The sequence below is a fragment of the Cheilinus undulatus genome, linkage group 1, assembly GCF_018320785.1.
Source record: "Cheilinus undulatus linkage group 1, ASM1832078v1, whole genome shotgun sequence".
Classification (NCBI taxonomy): domain Eukaryota; kingdom Metazoa; phylum Chordata; class Actinopteri; order Labriformes; family Labridae; genus Cheilinus; species Cheilinus undulatus.
In genome coordinates this window covers 12,679,959-12,699,782 of record NC_054865.1, presented here as the reverse complement: position 1 = coordinate 12,699,782, position 19,824 = coordinate 12,679,959, and the positions used below count along the sequence as shown (strand labels likewise).

The window sequence follows — 19,824 nt, the reverse complement described above, 5'->3', positions numbered from 1 at the left end:
TAGCATGGCTGCTACCAGTGTAGCAATTAGTGAGGATGTAGCTATAGTATAGCAGCAGTTTTATGACAACTGCATCGCATTTATTAAATACAAGAAAAAAAAAAATGAGTGCACTGAAAGCCTTTCATATCAGAAAGATGCTTTTGCTCTTCTCCAGACTGGCCTCGGCATGAGTTTGATCCACCAACTACTTCCGCCATTTGTAAACTATAGCAGCGCCTGCCTGCCAAGCTCACATTACATACCAGAGCTGTGCATGCCTACCACCTCATTTTGTCTTGTCGCTAATCGGCTTGTGATGAATGTGACAGACTGAATGTACGTTCAGTCACCTCTGAGAATTTTTTTTAATTATCCTGCCCTTTGTATGGGAGGTTTCCCAGATGAATGTGAAATATATCCCGTGTAATGTATATTTGAAACAGTCCCTCTAATGTGGCAGGTTAGTTTGGAATGTAACTTCAAGAATAGGACATTTAGGTCTTGTGAGAAACTTGACTAAATACAGTCATTTGGAGGTTTTTTTTTTTTTTTTTTTTTTTTTTTAACTTTATGATATACCTTCATCAGTGGCATGTCTCTGAGCCAGATGTAACTTACAAAAATTGAATTAAAATACTCTGACTAGTGGTGCAAAATCTGTTCTTCTGCCACAAATCACAAGGTTTTATATTATATGTCATTTAAACAGAGTAATACATCAAACCATTGTTCCTGTCTATCTGTAGGGATCTTCCAGACTAGCTTGAAATTGAGCCATTTAGGGTCTATTTGAGGGGTTTGGACCTTGCTGTTGGGGCCAGAAGTCCTCATCAGGGACTTTTTTGAACAATCAAAATCTATTTTGTGGCTCTTTTTATTCACTTGTAACAACTTGTTTTCAAAATTTAGACTTCAGCCTTTTTTTGATGAACACCTGCTGTAAAATGGCTTTATCCTGAAGCCCCTCCATGCACGAGACTCCAGGCAATTCCCTACCTTTGCCTAATAGTAAAACTGCCTGTGCATTTATTTGTTAAGCATTAGGAAGATTAAACTTATGAGCCCACTCTGAAATATTTATGCTAGTATTAACAATTTATGAAATGACATCTTGTTTCAGTGTGATCAGTCATGCAGCAGTATTATTACATAACTGTAAACACGAGGCCCATACTCACAAACATTCAGTGTGCCCACAGTGGGTCCCTAAAAATCAGACTCAAGTACACGTTCCCATTCTTCAAAAAGCCGTCTGATCCTCTCACTGACTGGCTGATATCTGAAGCTGGTTCAGAAGGAGGACAGATTGTGTAGAGAGAAAGACAGGAGACACGATGGCAGAGAGAGAGAGACCTTTCATCCTCTCAGATAAAGAGACGAGCTGGATTGGCGGCTATCACACTCTTAATTGGACCTCATCTCGGTGCCTTGCAGGGCGTTGGAAGTGGACGTCAGGAATGTGCCAGCTGGCATCGAAACCATCTACATCCCTGGTGCATTCCTGTTATCAGCCACCCATAATCTCCCTCTCCCTTTTTTTCTCACCCTCTAGGCTTGGTTCTGCCTCCATTTCCTCTCTCATCCTCCCTCTCTCTCTCTTTTGCTTTTCCCTCATGTATACCTGGCATTCGCTTTTTCCTCCTCCTCCTGTTAAACATCTCAACCTCTTACTTTCTCTCAGTTTTTCTCCATTTTCAGTCTCTTTATCTTTATCCTCGCCTTGCCTCTATTCCCCTGTGTCCTCTCTCCCTCTATAATAGCCTATGACAAGATTCCTCACATTCTTGAGTGTTTTTCCGGCTTGCTCCTGGTTCCCCTGCTATTACTAGCCTGTCACAGCAGGCTCCATGTAGACCTACATACATGAGAACCCCACATCCTATACATACTATATGTATGAGTTTATATATGTGGCAGACTCAGGCCTCCATTCTGTCAATCAAAACACCCACAGTGGTTTTATGTGTGTCAGTATGAAGTGAAGTGAAACAAAGATGACTGTGGCGCTCACAGGGGAGTAACAATACACTGAATAGATTTCAGCCGCAATGCTCTTTAGTACGTTTTGTTCAGTGGGTGCACTCATCAGTTTATAATCTCTATTACCATTGTGTATTGTGAAGGTGCATTAGTGCACAGTACATAGGTATCCTGTTCATTTGTGAGGGCTCTAATAACCATGCTGACCTGAGGTTGTCAAAATGTTGTCATTGCTTTTCTGTTCTTCATGTTTTCAAAAGGAGTCCTGCATATTAGGACATATTGCCCTTATTAGATTGAAATAAGTGTTTTACATGGATGTTGCACAAAGAAACACACTAGAGTTTTAGATTTTCGAAAAAAAATAAAATAAAATCTAGAATATTTTCAAATGTACATTGCATTCTGTGCAATGCACTCTGGGTAGTGATATGAACTGGCTGCATTGTTCTTCTCCTAAATCGTTTGGATTGTATCTTTAATGTTCATAACAAAAACTTCTCCCTTTTTGACCTCTCATTAAAACTGCTCTCAGGTTTAAATTTAAAATCTGTAAAGGATGGTACTCTGTAGGAAGAAAAGCAATGCAGCCAGATGACATGAGTGCTCACACACAAAATTAGCAGCCTACATGTGAATGCAGCAGAGATATTCTGCTCTACACATTATGCAAACATTCAGGTGTCATTTTTACAGGAGTTTGCCAAAATAAAAACAACTTTTTTGTTTGTTTTTCTTAATCAAAATAAGAATGCCATTAAATGATCATTCCTTCGCTGTATAACATCATACCAAATTTGCCATATGTTCCAAAATAATAGCAGTTAGATACTTTTTAAAATAAAAATTCCAAATAATGGAATAAAAGCCCAAAAGTAGATCTTGTAAAAAACGAAAAAGGCCCTAATCTCTCTTATTAGTGTGATCAATAGTAGGGGTCGACTTATACTGGTTAATACTGTTTATTTCAGGGGGATACTGATTCTTAGACGTTGTGAGATGACGAATATTTGGAACTGTTATGTATTTATCATGATGTACAAAATGTACTTAATATGGCAAAAGTGAAATTTGATGGTCAAAAGATGCTCTATCAGCATGAGAAATGGCACAGAGTAGCACAGGGGCAGCAGGAAAACAGAAAGTTATGTTGTAAGCTCAATTTGTCTGTTGCACCCTGGCTCAAGTACTCATGGGCTGGTACTACTCACATGACATCTAGCCAATCAGGCTGTGTTGTGTGCAGGATATTTGGTAGGACTTGTGGAGAGTGAATATGATGCTGGAGGAGAGAAAACACCTTGCTAGGGTGCCAAAGTAGCACACTTTTTTTTTTTTTTTTTTTTTTTGTTAAATTTAATCGATTATCTGTTTGATAAAATGTGGATACTAAGATCGACCAAATGCCAAATAGCTTCAATAATCAGCCAAGTCAGTAATCAATGTACCCCTAATCAATAGCACTGAAAAGCGCTGCAAGTAAAAAACAAAAAAATATGAGTTAAGATCTTCATTGGAATTTTAACGAAAAGAGGGAGAGCACAAACGAAACATTGTCATTATGTTTTTATGCAGTTTAGCCAGTTTTTAGGACTTTGCCTGCATCATGTGATGAATAAAACAAGAAATTACCCCATATGGGTTGCGTATGATTTCTTTCTTTCTTTGCAGTGGTATTGAAATAGGTTGTTGTTATCTTTGGTTTTAATTATCAATATATGAGAGTTTAAAAATGTGGTATTTTGACAGTTTTTTTAAGAATAACATGCAGGTTTTGGAGCATTATATGCTGAGCTGAACAATGCTCTTTTCAAAGGAGGGCTTTTTTCCCTTTTTTCTGGCCTTTCTGCCGTCCAGACTTGCCACCCACTGAAAATATTTGCGTGTTATGAAGCATAAAATTTGATGGAGATCCTGAACTGAAGAGCAGGTCAGATCCTAAAGCTAGCAACACTTTCTAAAATTTTATACAAAGATGGTCTCCCCAGTTACAGAGCTATTCAAATGAAGAGCTGATGCTACAGGGTGTCGAATATAACTCCCAACATTTTTGACGTGTGTCAGACGTGTATTTTCCAACCTTTTTGTTTCAACATCAAGTTGTCTTTGTGCTTTTTTCATTTCATTATGTGTTTCCATTGAGTTTAAGATAATCATTTTCAGGTCTTTAAACTGTCTGCTCAAGTTCCCAAGCTTTCTGGAAACATGGTCGTAGTTGTAATTTAGAAACAAGCAGAAAATATTTTTACTGTAGATTTTCATTTGAATGTTTCCATACAAAACAAATGTTTCCACACCACACAAAGCAATAAAATCTGCATCATTTATATACAGAGACCTCTGATATTTGTAGATCGATGACTGTATAATGGGTGGTGCTGTTATTTGGTCTGTGCTGAATAATGCATTGAAGCTGACCCTTCTGTCACCATGCTGCCCCCTGCTGGCCATCACACAGTCTTACACCCTTGCTGCAGTTGCATAACACAGCACTGGCTTTGTTCCTGGTAGTGTAGCTTCTTCTGCTGCCTGTATTCATTTCTCACTGAGGTTAGATGATTGATGTGACGCTGATTTACCGTTTGGCACCTTCACCACCATCTTCTTTCTAAGAGGATTAATTTTCTTTCCCACAATCATTTATCACCCTAGAAGGCATGTGTATTCACTTTGCTAACCTGATTTCTAGATGATGAGCAGTTATAGACAGGTTTGTCGTTCGTTTGGTTTGCTGTGATTCTGAGCTATGAAGATCAGATACAGTGACCTTTCTCACACCCACACGCTGACGTCTGCTGTTGGTTCCCACAGAAAATGCTCCAAAGATTCACACCTCCCATCATGAGCTCATCTAGATCCTCATTCAGACGCCTTAAACGTACAGTCAGTCCTCAGCTCAATGAATGTGTGACTGCAGTAGAGATGCTTCACGATGCTGTGTTTATTCTCTTCATGGTTGTGTAGTAAAATTGGATATCAAAACTCTCTGTAACAAATGGAAATTAGGCAGGGATTCAGTTTCCCCTCAAGACGTGCTTTCTCCCTTTGGTGAAGGCAGATCTCACTGATAACCCGTTCATATTAAATAAGGAGCCCCCTCACATCTACTCCTCCCTTACTCTCTTTGTAGTGTTGCTACAAACAGCAGCCTGCATTTATTTAACATATCAAACGCCTGTTTACAAATGCAGCCTTCAGATAAAATCTATCCACATCAGTGCCTGATCATTCATTAGAGCGAGGAGTAACATTTACACCAAGAGAACTTGGGAATTTTTGTCCTCAACTTCCTTAAGAACTAAAAGATTCCTGCCGCCTTTTTTTCAAGCAACATCTACATACCCGTGAAGATAACAAAGACTACCAATGTGAGAAAACCACACCAGTTTTACTTTATGAAAAGTGTAATATTTTTTATTTTAACTGATTGAAATAACACAGCTGCCTTACCATATTGCAGGGGTCATAATTACATTCATAGAAGGACAAGCTTTTACCTGACAGATGCAGCAGGGACTGGATTTTCAACTAAACTAAAAACAATGTTTTCATTTCCTTCCAAAATGTATGTAATTCCTCCTTAGGTCTTTTATTTCAGGGCCTGTAATGTTGTCCGTCACTGAGTTTGACACTAATATGCTGTGTCGAGATTGGTGTAAGACACTGCAAGAAACAGGTCTTGTGTTTTGATTCTCAGGCAGGGAATAAGACTTTAATAAAGAGCCTGCAGCAGAGAGTCGACACACAAAACCCAACTTTAATCAAGAATAGACCAATTAGTGTGTCTATCATGCCAGCTTATTGAAATGCGGTATGTGTGTGCCTTGTTTTTGATAAGTTTGTTAAGCTGTGGGTTTTCATTTAAACTTTAGAAAACACATTTTTAAAAATTGAATGCATATGATGAGATCAGGATGTGAAACAGTAATACAAAATGTTTGAAGATAACCACCAGTTTGTCCTCCTCCTTAAATGTAGATAAGAAAAAGCTTAAATTGCATTTCAGTCATGAAATAGGGATGCTTGTTTCACCTGCACCAGCTCTTCACTTTATACCAAACACAGCTTTTTCTGAGAGTGGTAGCTTTTACTCCTGGTTTGAATAATTGCCAATAATGGCTGACTGATGGATTTCTATAAAACTCATCAAGCGTCAAGCCATTCCTCATTAAATTGTATTAATCTTTACTGTTTTTTGAGTGGCTTTAATAGCTGTACATATTTAAACATGAAAGAAATCTTAAATGCCACAACTTTTTCTGAATGTAATAATATTCCTGGGGCCAGATGTGGGACTCACTGTTTTAGCTAACTGACAGATCACATTGCAGTTCAGATTAAGGATCTTTGCTTACGTGAATAACTTCAATAACTTAGGCAGTTGTGGTGATTTAGTTTGTTCTCTGTGCCCTGAGGATTTAGTCTGCATAATTGGCAAGTAGGTTGGTTGGAGTCTGTTGAGTGGCTATTTTCCTGAATGTAATTCCCCCTACTCTTTCCCTGATACCCTACTCTGTTCATTCTCCTGTCCAAATAAAGGCATTAAAAGCCCAAAAATCAAAATTTAAAGGTATAAGTTGTTGAAATTGATGCTACATCTTGGAAACGATTTTCACCCCAATAAGCACTGCATGCTTTTTTTTTTAAATAATGTGTTATATATGGTGTCTGCAGAGTCTTTAAATGTTCAAAGTTAATAAATCAAGTTATCAAAAATTAATGCTTTGGAAAAACCAGTTTTAAATGTAAGACTATATATATATATATATATATATATATATATATATTTTTTTTTTTTTTTTTTTTTTTTTTTTTTTGCTTTTGTTTCTACATTTAGTTTTAATCACAAGTGCAATTCTGATGGAACTCCATGAGATCCCACGTCAGTCTGCACACTTCCGGCCAGTAATCAAGCTGTCAGTCCATCCTTAAAGCTCCACTTTGTCTCTTTCTAGTTTATGTGCTGTTACTGATGTGTGTGTGCATGTTAATAATGCAAGTTTTCTGAGCAGTGGATGATGTTGGAGCTGAGGCTGGGACTGAAAAAAAGCAGCTTTGCAGTAAAGCTTTTGCTTAGAGTAAAACTAGCCCAGAGTCTGATCATTAAAGCACTGATAGCATCTCCAAGAAAGCTTTATTTGCACACTACAATAACAAATACTATCTACATAATTGTATCACTAATGTAACTGGCTCGAAATCAAAGAAGCATGGGGTCTTAGAAGATATTGAGAGGGTCTTGAAAAGGTCTTTAAAAAGTATCAAATTTAATTTTAAATTTTCTGTATATGTCCTGTTATATGGAGAATATAAGTAAAATGTTGAATGCTTTAAAAAAACTGGCTAAGGCTGGTTTTCCATCAAAGCATGCCTGATAATATTTAGAAGATTCCAGACAAACTGCCCCTAAAATCTTTCAAAGTTGTTACTCAGACACGTGGCTTACAGTTTGTACAGAGTTTTACCGTTTCACAGGAAAGAAGATCTTTGGAGTGAGAACATGATTTGAAAAAAGATGATGTGGTAGTAATTAGGGCTGAACAATTTTGAAAAATGTTGAGTTGGGATTATTTTGACTTATACTGCAATTTCAATATATGTGGTATTAAAGAGTGTCAATTTTCACATCATTATTCTCTTTTGAATGGAAAAAAGTGGTTATTTAAAGAGTATACATTTGATTAATTGGTATGATGTTTTCTGAACAAAGATCATTTATTCTTATATCTGTGTATAAAATGTGCATCAGGACACATCTGCACCAAAATATTTATATAAAAATGTACCTTTGAAACGCATTTTAGCTTCAAGAGACATTGCATCTCCTGCAAATTGAAAATTGCAGAAGGCCTTATTGCGATCTAAAAAAAAATTGGATTAATGGTTCAGCCCTAGTTATAAAGCTACATTTAATAGCCGTATTAATAGTTTCAACAAACAGGAGCAACAACCGGCTTCATTACATACACAATAACCACACAAATATTTCATGCTGTGTTCACACATCAGCTCACAACGGCTCCGTGGAGATACTTTACAGGGGGCTGGCATGAAAAGTCCACGGAAAGTGGAGTTGAAAAATTCAGTTGCGTTTGCATACACACAAGTTTTGTGTATATGAAAATACAATTCTAGCCTCATACTTGATGAGAGTAGTGACCTGTACTTATTTAAATGTTTTATGGTAATTTTCAACACTTGAACATCCTGTATTTCAACATTTTTCACTTAAAATAAACTTATTTCTCCCCTTTGTCCGCAGCATTACACCAAAGACGCTGATGGCCTTTGCACCAGGCTGATTAAACCCAAGTTGATGGAGGGAACGGTGGCAGCTCAGGACGAGTTCTCCAGGAGTAAGAAAACACCACACTCATTACTCTGCTCTACAGGGAAACTATCACCAACACACACAGGGCTCTTTGTACTGTTTGTTTACTGCCACATTAACCAAAGTAGACATGGCCTGTTTCTCAACCCAGTCCTAATAGCATTAGTCAACAGAGGGTAATTAATCCGTGAGTGTCTGGGGACAACTGCTGGGCTTCATCAGTGCTCAAGGTCAATCAGAGTCTTCCTCCACCTCTGTCGCTCTAATTTTTCTTGGTGTTCCCATCTGACCCAGCTGACACTAACAGTGAAGGACTGGGGACACTACATGTTAAAATATATCATTAGTTTTTCCTATAAATAAGGGGCATATCATTCAGAAATATAAACTCCTTCTTTGACAGATGAGTGGCTGAAATTCCTGAGTACATAATGTCAGTAACCTTGTTATAAGAACAAAAAATTCACAAGATTCCTCACTTTTTATAATGCACTGATCTCTTTCATTATTTATTTGAGTTGTTGAAGGACTTTTAGCAGGATTGTCATTGATTGTAAAGTCTGCTTACTGTTCTCTCTGCTGTCCTGGCAGGCGGCTGGGCCTTGAATAGAAAAGAGCTGAAACTTCTGCAGACTATCGGCAAAGGGGAGTTTGGAGGTGAGGAATTGATTTCTGCTGCATTTAATCCTGTACGTGAGAGACCAAAGTTGTCTTGTTTGTTGTGGTAAACCTTTACCCTGTGTGTGTCCTTGTCAGATGTGATGGTTGGAGACTACAGAGGAACTAAGGTGGCGGTTAAATGTATCAAAAATGACGCCACAGCGCAGGCTTTCATCGCCGAGGCTTCAGTCATGACGTAGGACCATTTAACTTTTTCGCTTTTCTGAAACCCAAATATAGATTTCTATTTGAAATAGAAATCAGAGTTTTGTCAGTGCAATATTTTTTGGTTGATGCTCACTTACGAAATTCACCAACATGTCAACATCTGCTTTGATAATGTTTCTACAGGCAACTGAGGCACAACAACCTGGTGCAGTTGTTAGGGGTGATAGTGGAAGAGCGAGGCAGTCTGTACATCGTCACAGAGTACATGGCGAAGGTCTGTTAGATTTCAAACCTTTTTTGAGCCTTTGTGTGTTTGAAAACCTGTTGGTATGATTTCAATCTGCTCATATTTCATCTAACTTGCTTGTGCATAACCAGGAAAAAAAAAACACTGTACCTGGCTTTTTCTTACCCATGAGCAGTATCTTCTTCAAGTCCACTTCCTAACAAGAAATAGTCAACCATCCAACTAACCCAGCTTGGATTTCCTTTCAGATCCCACATAACACACAAATTAACAAGTAGCATACAATGAGCATCTGAGATGCTTTAAGATACTTTTTAGTTATTTCAAAATCTGTTTCTCGGTTTACTTTTTATGCAAAGCTATCTGACTACTAGTCATGCCTTAAGCCCTTTCATACATGTAGTTCTGAAAATTTCTAGAAAATAGCAGTACATCATGCTCTTAAAGGAGGCAAGACATCACATTTAAAGGAACCAGTGGAAGTCTATAATGTTTACAACATATCCTAGATGTCTGTAGATGCGATAATGCCAGTTTTTGCTTTTACGTCAATTCTATCAGGAAAACCAAGCGCCAATGTGTGATTTCAAGCCAACTCTGTAACAGTCATGGTGTCACATCAGCTCACTCTGTGCAAAAGAATTATTTATGATGCATGACCATGACGCATGATTTATGTGCTGCCACTGTACAGTCTGATGGTCTCTAGGATTGGGCCGTATCTTTTTTTAATGCCGTCACACCCTCCCCAAATTTTACAAAGGTATACAGTATTGCTGATAGTTGTTTAAAAAAAAAAACATGTTTTTCAAGCACTTTCTGGTGTGTACATGCAAGCACAGCCAGCAGAGCGTGTGCCTCTGCAGAAAGAAAACTACAGGGTTACTGGAAGAGATTTATTGTTGGAGCATTGTTTTCACTTAAAGGTAAACTGAGTTACAACAGGAGAGGATCCAATGATCCTGCTGTCTTTTTTTCCCTTCAGTGCATAAGAACACCAGTGCACTCTCTTGCCTCCTCATAAAGAGCAAATATGAAAACAATAATCCACAGTCGCGAGTTCACTTTCAGGGAAACTTGTTAAAAGTTCCAGAATACTTTAGTGCCTAAAATAACCAACAAGCATTGCTAAACTGTACCTGCATTTCACATAAAAGGGGTAAAGACAAGTTTAAATGTTTTTTTAAACCGCTGATGGTTTAAGTGTGTCTGATGTTGCTGGTAGCACGAATGGATATTAATAGGCCAAATACCATTTCTCACAACTGATCTACACACAGGAAGAAGAATTGTTTCAAAGTGTTTTAAAACTAAGGTTGCTGTGGATCATATTACAACCAGTGGTTCACACTTAACAGTTTGACTTTAGAGAAGACCCAGTGCAGTGCCAGGACATGCGTTTGAGTATTTATGTGCCAATATATATGTGTGCATTCCTCATTTGCCGAGTTGGCCTGAAACCATTAACAGGACTTCATTTATCTCTTGTAAGTATCTTCACACACAGACAGTAGTGCTGCTGGTGGATATGGACACATATTCTTAAGGCATTTTTTTAAAAACATGCACTGATTACACAGTGCCGTCTCCATGACAGTAATTAAAGCAATACCGTGGCTATTTTTTAATACCCCATGATACAGTTGTACCGTATTACCGCCAATTCATAGCTCAGACTATTCGAGTGAAACCAGGACAGACTATGGTAAATGTAAGGGAAATTTTTGAAAAGCCTCACATGCAGGGGTTGTAGTCTGTTATTTCATTTTCATGCTTCCAATAGCTACAACAGCAACAAAACCACTCTCACCATCTTTCTCTTATACAAACAGCATTGCAGCAAACACAACTAGCAGCTAAATGATCAAAAATATTCCATGTTAGCTGGGGGCTCACAGGAAGGCCTTGTTCCTGCTTAATTTCCTTTATATAAAAAGACACATCAAAAACTCTCACTGCCTATCTGTCAAGATGAAATTCATGGGAGTTATGTATAACATGTATGCATTTATGTATTTTGATGTTGTCTATGGATTGTTTAAACTTCTGTTGCAAACCAAATTTCCCCTCAGGGACAATAAAGATTTATCTTATCTTACCTTATCTAAAAAGGCATTCCTGCAGTTTTCATGGTGATTAAAGATGCTGTCTAACAGTTAACAAAAGAAAAAATGCTCCAAAGTTGGGGATTCTGTTCATGGTTCTGCCCTCACTGTAGGAGTATGCAGTTGCACAACTGCAAGATAAAACATGTCAGAAATCATTTCGACCAGTTGGTAGCAGCTTTTAGGGCCGTCATGTCCCATGTATACTGCACAACAAACAATGCATGATCAGGTTGAATGTCAGCCTGATTTTCAAGTGAGTCATGTGACTCAAAAATTTTGTTTGAATCGGCTAGAAATCACACAAGGTACGCCCGGCCTACTTGAAAATGATGACTGTATAAAGTATGTGTGGTAAAACCATGCTGGGGAGCAACAGACGGTGTAAAATGACTTACTTTCATGCATTAATCAATCACAGAATCTAAGCATAATCACCTCCTCCTGCATGCTCACGTCAGATTTTCCCAAGTATCACCTGCTGCATTCATATCCCATTATTCTGTTCAACTGCTTGCAAATCTTTTAGCTGACAGGATAAAATTTGCGTCACACTCTTTGAATAATGGATAATACGGGGTAATTTTCAGGAGTTTTGTTCCTGTATTGAAAAAGTTATAAAAGGTTGTACTGTGCATATGTGAGAAGGGTATGAATATTCTTCCTCCCCGAAAGCAAATACACATATTTCCCTAAACTGTGGCACTACTTCTTTTAGTATCATGTCATTGATTTGTTCTTTTTGCTGAAGTTCTGTATGCTCTCAGCTCAGTGTGTCAATAATTTGATCTGTGTTACAGGGCAGCCTGGTGGACTACCTGCGCTCTCGAGGGCGGACCGTGCTTGGTGGAGACTGCTTACTCAAGTTCTCTCTGTGAGTCCTCTTTAGCTCTGTTCAAGCACTCATTATATTTGAAGAGAAGACAAATGTTTGAATAAACACCGCTCAGGGTCTGGAGCTAAACTGCTGCTCTTTAGCTGTCACGATTTGAAAAGATGTTCAAAAAGAGCAGTGTCACGCACTCAACTGAGAAGATGAAAGAGGTCTTTGTTTACACAAGCAGCCCTGCAGGATGTTTTTCTTCATAAATAGCTGCTTTATACAAAAGTCAAGTGCCTTGAAGTCTTCATTAATTTTTAATTTAACACTTTTTTAGCTGATGTTGTAACCCAGCACGACTTCTATGAGTGCGATCATTGTGTGTCAGGAAGCAGATCAATAAACAGAAATAATCCCACTGACAAGGAAGTTTTTTCATTATTGATGTTAGCCTTGATTTACAGCTGAGATAAGGAAACAGAAGGGAAAAGTTCAGCGTTTTATTTTTCATTGAGGTTGTTTATATTCCCCTGAAATGGCTCTAAAAATATTTCCTCTTTATTTGTCAGTTATGTGTCATGGTAAGAGAGGATGATGAGAGTCAAAACATCCTCAAACATGTCCACATGGATTAAGCAGAAGTATACCTGTGGGTTTGTTCTCATCTTAGTCACCCACTGCTCTCTCATCATCACTCCTGTCTCTGCTCTCCTCTCAGTGATGTGTGTGAAGCCATGGAGTACCTGGAGGCAAATAACTTTGTTCACAGAGACCTGGCGGCTCGTAACGTGCTCGTGTCTGATGACAACATCGCCAAGGTCAGCGACTTCGGCCTCACCAAGGAGGCCTCCTCCATACAGGACACTGCCAAACTGCCCGTCAAGTGGACCTCCCCAGAAGCACTAAGAGAGAAGGTGAGAAAGGTGGTCAAGCAGCAGAGTGGAGCTAATGATAGTTTTAATAGTTCTTATCTGCCTTACCCACTTAAACTTGCATGGAAAAATTTAAAGCACAAGGATGACTTCAGAGCTCCTGTGGCAGTTTAGAAGACCCAGGTGGACAAAATGGTACTTCTTATCTTTACTGTTTTTCCTTTTCTAAGCAGTCAAATATTCCTGGAGATTTTGTGCTGTGTAAAAAAGGAACATCTATCTTTACATCATGTGTTTAATCCCTTCAACAGACAACACCAGAGGCAACAGTCCATCCTAATTGTTTTGGTCTTGTTTGGTTTAGTAAGTCAGTAAGAGGTTTCAGTTTAGATTTCAAGTATGAATCATAACCTGCAAAAAAAATCTCACCAGACTTTAAAGTAATAGAAATTTTTTTTTAAGGATTATCCATGCAAAAGATATATGAAAAAGATCCTCTAATTCAGTGTTTTTAAAAAGGGGTTACTGGGGGGCCTTGGCAACTTGGAGGGATAAGGGGGAGGGAAATGGAACTGAAGTAAAGCTGAAACAACCAGAGCTGTAAAAAGTACTAGATTATTGTACTCAAGTAAAATTAAAGTTACTTTAAATAAAATTTACTTATGTAGAAGTAAAAGTAAGAATCTATAAATCTACTCAAGTAAAAGTTAAAAGCAAGTCATTTAAAATGTACTTCAAGTGCTGAGTAGTTACTTTTGATACCTGAGGGGATTATGTTGTTAAATATGATCTTTTCTTAGTGTGAAATAACTACAAGAGAATATGAATCATAACCAGGTTGTTTATTGAATAAGGTATGACTTAACATTAAGTCAAATGCAACAGCTGTTTAGGATGAAATGTGGAATCATTCTCTTGCTCCTGACCGTCATGTGCTGGAAAAGTCAAACTTTTGGCCATTTTCTTTTTTATTGTTGGCTGAAAGCTAGACCCTCTCTGTTTTGTTGTTTACCTTTATTTTATTTTTATTTTTTTACTCAGAACTTGATGCTTTTTTAAAATTTAGTGAAGTACAAAACCTCTCTTAAAATGTACTTCAGTAAAAGTTGTGATCCTGAAAAGTACAAGTACACAAAAAGCTACTCAGTTACAGTAACTTGATTGTAAGTGTGTGAGATCTAATTAGTTACTTTCCACCCCTGAAAACAACAGTTATTTTTGACAATAGTTTAATTTCTCTCTTTTTAAATATTAATCACTGCATTTTGAAAACTGTGTTTGCTTTCCATACCAGGTCATCTGTTTATAAATAGAAAGACCTTAAATATAATGACAGATTTACAACAGCTGTAAGAGTTGATTATTGTGAGACCAAAATTTTGAAATAACTGCCTCAAACGACCCAGAATGAAAAGGACGGGTAACATAATTATATTTTTTTTTTAAAAAGTAACTTTATCAAGAAGTTGCATTACTGATATCTGTGATCATAATGCACAGTGTTTAAGAAGTTTGCAAAAGGGGGTATCTACTATTAGCTAAGGCTGTAGTGCATGTATTTATTCATTCAACATAAGTCTCGACGGATACTGGTTGCCTTACACCCCTTATGTCAATGCCAACCAGGCCTTAGTGTTGTCGGCTGGTAGTTGTATGACATCAGGCCAGTCAGATAGTGTAGAAGGAAGGATATGAGGTGAGAGGAAGACACACCGGCTGTGAAGCCAAAGTAGCACACCTCTCAGTTGATTGATTTTAGCAGATTATCAAGGAAATAAAATCCGCTATAGTAAGAACCACAGTAATTTGCTTTTTGAACATAAGTGGAACATAAGCCCATGTGGAATTGACTAAGAACTGACTTTTTTTTTTGGTATTTCTTGACAGAAAGAAACACATATATCTATCATGTTTTGCTGATCAGCTAATATTGACACATGATTTCTGAATCTTAACACCAGCCCTCAGATGTATAGTCACCAAATACGCTGCTAAACTTGAATTTTATCAATTCTACTGGTGTTATGTCTCATTGAAAACATTTATTGCACTTCCTTTGAACTTCACTTTGTAAGTAAAAATAATAATAATAATAATAATTATCCATCACCCAGAAAAGCTACATGTAAAAATTGCTAACAGCACTTGCAGCTTTGTTTATTCACTATAGGTGATTCAGCTCTCATATTTTGCTTTAGTACCTTAAAATGAAACATTTATCCAACTTGTTCAGGTGAATGAAGCTGACATTAAGAGATGTTTTCAACTCAGAATCAGACAAATGCAGGGATTTTTACCTATTTCACCTGTTTTTATAAAGGGATAATTATTTGAGCACTATTATTGTTGTGATTGTAATATTACTTGTGTTTCTTACTCCAATTCACAATAAAGCATTAAAACATAAAAACATAAACGTATCTTGAATGTCTTTTATCAGAGTGTGACTTTAAGCTCCCCTTCTCTGTTATCCAACAGAGGTTTTCCACCAAGTCGGACGTCTGGAGTTACGGTATCCTTCTTTGGGAGATCTACTCTTTTGGGCGCGTGCCTTACCCCAGAATTGTAAGTACCTGAACACCTGTTTTGTGATGCTCATAAAGGTCTGAGCTGTACCAGCAGATGGCAGGCTTTGTTCCTGGGATCATTATTTATTTATTTTATACATTCTCACACTTTATTTTTTCCTCATTTCTGAACAGAATTATAAAATAATGAGATGTCTGTCATTGAACTGCTGGAGCAGCTGATGAAAATAAAACACAATGTTCTATAAATTATGAGTTTAATTGTCTTTGCATGCTTCACCGCTTGTCACATTTCTATATTTAGTTCTGAGGTGTTTTGACCTTTTCCTGGCTTACTGAGGTGTTGCTGAGTCACATTATCCATTTCACCATCTGAACAGCGACCTGCATGCCTACACTGAGAATACATTTTTAAAAATCAGAAGAATATCTTTGTTTATTTTTTTTTTTTTAAACAGATGATTACAAGGCGCTTTGAAGCAGAAACATTGAATTAGGAGGATGACAAAAAGAAATACTTAATCAGCAGACTAAACAGTGCGGTCAGTAACACTGAAAAATACCAAAACAACTTTTAAAAGACAACAAGAACAAATACAGATGAAGTGAATAAAAGAGATGGTAGTCCATTTGTGGTACAGCTGCTTGATCTGTGATCTCCGGAGGACCTGCAACAAAATAAACATGTTAGATTTTATTGCAACCCCAAGACATTAGAGACAGACTTGTTTTCGACAGTTTGGATTAAGCTTTATGATGTCATACCAAACAAACCAGATCATGGAGCATGCCCCAACTCTTTTGAAGCTTTCAAGATTTTAATTCCAACTTTGGAAACTTGTCTAAATTTAAAATCACTTTAAAAGTTTTTAGGCACAAAGCCAGCATGAAGCAAAGTTAGGTATAAAAGCATATGACAGAGTTCCTAAAAACACCACATTCTCCCATTTTTAATGTTTTTCTGTCTCAACGGGCACATACAAAGATGCACAGACATCCACTAAAAGAATGTTTACATTGTCAAAGTGCAAAGAAGAACATAAGGTCTCTGAGACAATGATAATGTCAACTCTGTACTACTTAAGGTGTTTTTACTGTGCATTTTGACAATGGCGCTGTGATGAAACTCCACCATCTTTATGCCTTGAGACATTTATGCTGATTCTGCAGGAAACATGATATTACATGTCTGTGTCTGTCAATTTACAGTGCGTTTCGCATTGCAGAATGGTGAGAGAATATGGCATAGCAGGAGTTCCTCGTTAAGGCAAACATGCACACATGCACTGCACTGGTCTACTCGCTCTGCTGATCCCATTTTTGCCTCCGTAGGGGCTTTAATATGAAAGCTTTGAACAGCATTGTTGGTGGCTCTGAATATTCCACTGTTTCATATGATGTTTTTATTGTTACATTTATCTGGGAAACCTCCCACAGAATGCGTCTGGGAAGGGCAAAATGAGGCAGTCGGGCATGCACAGTTCTGGTTGAAACCTGAGATCTTTAACATTTTTAGAACTCAGGGCCACCCGAGACACTGAAATCTACATTTATGTATGAATGGCATTAAGTTTGTGTGCACATGAGTGTATTGCTTGTATTAACCCATTCTACAGTATATCTCCAATAATTCTATCCATTTTGAAATTTAATATGTGAGGTTACCCAACCCTGCCAAGCCAGGGGAGTGCAAAATGACCTGAATTGATTGGTCAAGCCTTCACACAATGGGAGTTTAAGGTCTTGAGTTGTGTTTGAATATCAAATTTGAATTTTTAAAATGAAAAGTGAAGAATAGCCTATTTTAATGTAGTTTTAAATTATCTGGTGTTTATTTTTCTAGCCCTTTTGGGTCCCAACACAGACATATTGGAAAAAATAACACTAAAACCAATAAATATACACCAAAATTAAACCATTTTTTAATAATAAAAACCAACAAACCAGTAATAAAGACTAATCAGAAAGACACATTTTAAAACAAAAAGGGGAAATGAAATAAAAATAAAAACTAATGAAAAAGTCCAAACTATTAAATCCTTGGATCCAGTGTAATTTATGATCCGTTGCAAACCTAAGAAAAATAACTTTTATCTTTCTCTCTGTCTCTCAGCCGTTAAAGGAGGTGGTGCCCCGGGTAGAGAAGGGATACAAGATGGACGCCCCTGACGGCTGCCCACCAGTGGTGTACGACCTGATGAAGCAGTGCTGGACCCTGGACCCCGTGGTGCGGCCCTCCTTCCGTATGCTGAGGGAGAAGCTGCAGCATATCAGAGCCAAGGAGCTCTACCTGTGAAGTGGAGGCCTGAATGAGGGGGTGACAGGGGGAGGGGAGAGGGGGAGACACAGCCCAGCACAGCGAGAGGAACAGGAGGAGAAGAAGAGGGACCACTGCAGCTTCCTCCTGCCTGGGACTGCCAAACTATGCCCCCTCCCCTGACCTTACACGACCCCCCCAGCCCCGCCCTCTGCTTCCATATAAGGACTGTTCCCTGTTTGTGTTGTAAAGCTTTTGCCAGACAGTTTCCTCTTCTCTCGGTGGACCACTGCTCCTGCCTCCCTCTAAACCTGCCGCTGCTCTCCTGCTCTCCTTTCGCTCCAAGCTCCCTCTTCTTTCTTTCTTTCTTTTTTCCTCCCCTCCTCCTCTCCTGAACACGGCATTAACTGGAGGGGAGGCTGGCCTTTTCCTCCACGATTGTCAGGTGCTCTTTCTTCACCCCCCTCCATCATTCCTGGATCTCTGTATCGCCATGCATGAATTCATCTCTCCGTCATTCCATCCCTCCCTCCCCTCGGCGTGGTGTGTGGGGCCTTCGCTCTGTGCCAAAGTGCCTCCAGTCTACAGAGCTCCAGACTTCCCTCCAGCACTTCTTTCAACTGGACTGTTGTTTATTTTTTTTAAGTACCTTTTTTAAGAGATCTTTTTTTATTATTTTCTTTATTTTCAGGGAGGTTTTCAGACTTTTCTTTTTTTAGTGCCGTTTCCCCCCACCTCTGCCATCACACCATCAGACTTATTTTTGTTCTGCCAAGTGTCCATGAACAGGAAGAGAGAGGATTTGGTGGCCAGTATCATATTCATCCAAGAGAGGGTGATGTGGGGGATACAGGACGATAACAGGAGGAGAAGGGGGAGAAGCAGTTCACAAACATGGTCAATTCATCATACGTGGGCTTGTTTTTATATCAAAATATATTTAAAGGATTAAAAAAAAGAACAAGGAAAAAACTGACTGGTGCGGAGGATTAAAAAAGGACTTTCAGGAGCCGGGACAGTCTTGGCGTTAGGAATGTTCAGTGTCTCTGTGAACGCTGGGGTCGGGTGGTGCATGCTGTGTGTGAGAGGCCTTGGGTTCAACTGTCAGTGCTTTCAATGTTCATTGTTTTATTATGCTATCATGATTATGAATAAATCATTCCATCTGAACAGAGCAGGAGCAAGAGCATCATTCTCAGTGTGTTTGGGTGTGAATGTGTAAAGACAACAAGTGTAGTCATTAGGGACTCAAAACCATACTACACGATTCCTGACATGTCATCAAAAGTGACAATTTAGTCAAATCTGTCATAATGCTATTCAATTATATAAGGATTCCTCATAAGGTTTGGCAACAAAACAGTATCCCAGGGCATATAAAAATAATCAAATTATCATTTTAACTACCATCATGAAAAAAATCTGCTGTGTAATGTGTGCTTATTTAGATTTTATGACTCAAGGTATTGTGTCCGTTTCCAGCAGCAGCACCATTACCTGTGTTTGCCATAAATGTTGTAGGTTCTTTGCAGATGATGTCATGCAGCAGTGGAGAATAACCACTGGAGGGCAAGAAGTGATTTCTGCATAGAGAAACGCTACCAAAAGACCATGTTATGAGCTGTTTACAACTATGCCAAGCTTTCAAAGTGCAAAAGAAAAAATCTTAATTCTTAAGCAACTTATTGTCCCGAAATTTGTGAAATAGAAAGACGTTTCAGTGTTATTGTCATATTATCTCACAATGTGAATTTAAAAAAGCCTCCCTCTAAAGCCTGGACTAGAGTGTTGTCACACGTGTATGATCCATTTTCACAAAGGGGTCTGGTTTGGTTCAGTATAGTTTTGCCATGATCTAGCCCATTAAACTCTGA

General features: G+C 38.3%; 1 protein-coding gene across 3 annotated transcripts in view; it reads left to right on the top strand.

Annotated features, from left to right (window-relative positions):
• The window catches only part of LOC121527921 (tyrosine-protein kinase CSK), an 86,686-nt gene extending 67,562 nt beyond the window's left edge, over positions 1-19,124 (top strand). For all 3 annotated transcript variants that reach the window (XM_041815153.1, XM_041814999.1, XM_041815079.1), the window contains 8 exons: positions 8,225-8,318; positions 8,885-8,950; positions 9,050-9,149; positions 9,305-9,395; positions 12,274-12,347; positions 13,012-13,207; positions 15,644-15,730; positions 17,807-19,124. In XM_041815153.1, the coding sequence (XP_041671087.1) occupies positions 8,225-8,318; positions 8,885-8,950; positions 9,050-9,149; positions 9,305-9,395; positions 12,274-12,347; positions 13,012-13,207; positions 15,644-15,730; positions 17,807-17,989 (891 nt within the window). In that variant the 3' untranslated portion in view covers positions 17,990-19,124. The remainder of the gene's footprint in view (positions 1-8,224; positions 8,319-8,884; positions 8,951-9,049; positions 9,150-9,304; positions 9,396-12,273; positions 12,348-13,011; positions 13,208-15,643; positions 15,731-17,806) is intronic.
• Positions 19,125-19,824: the final 700 nt, after the last annotated feature.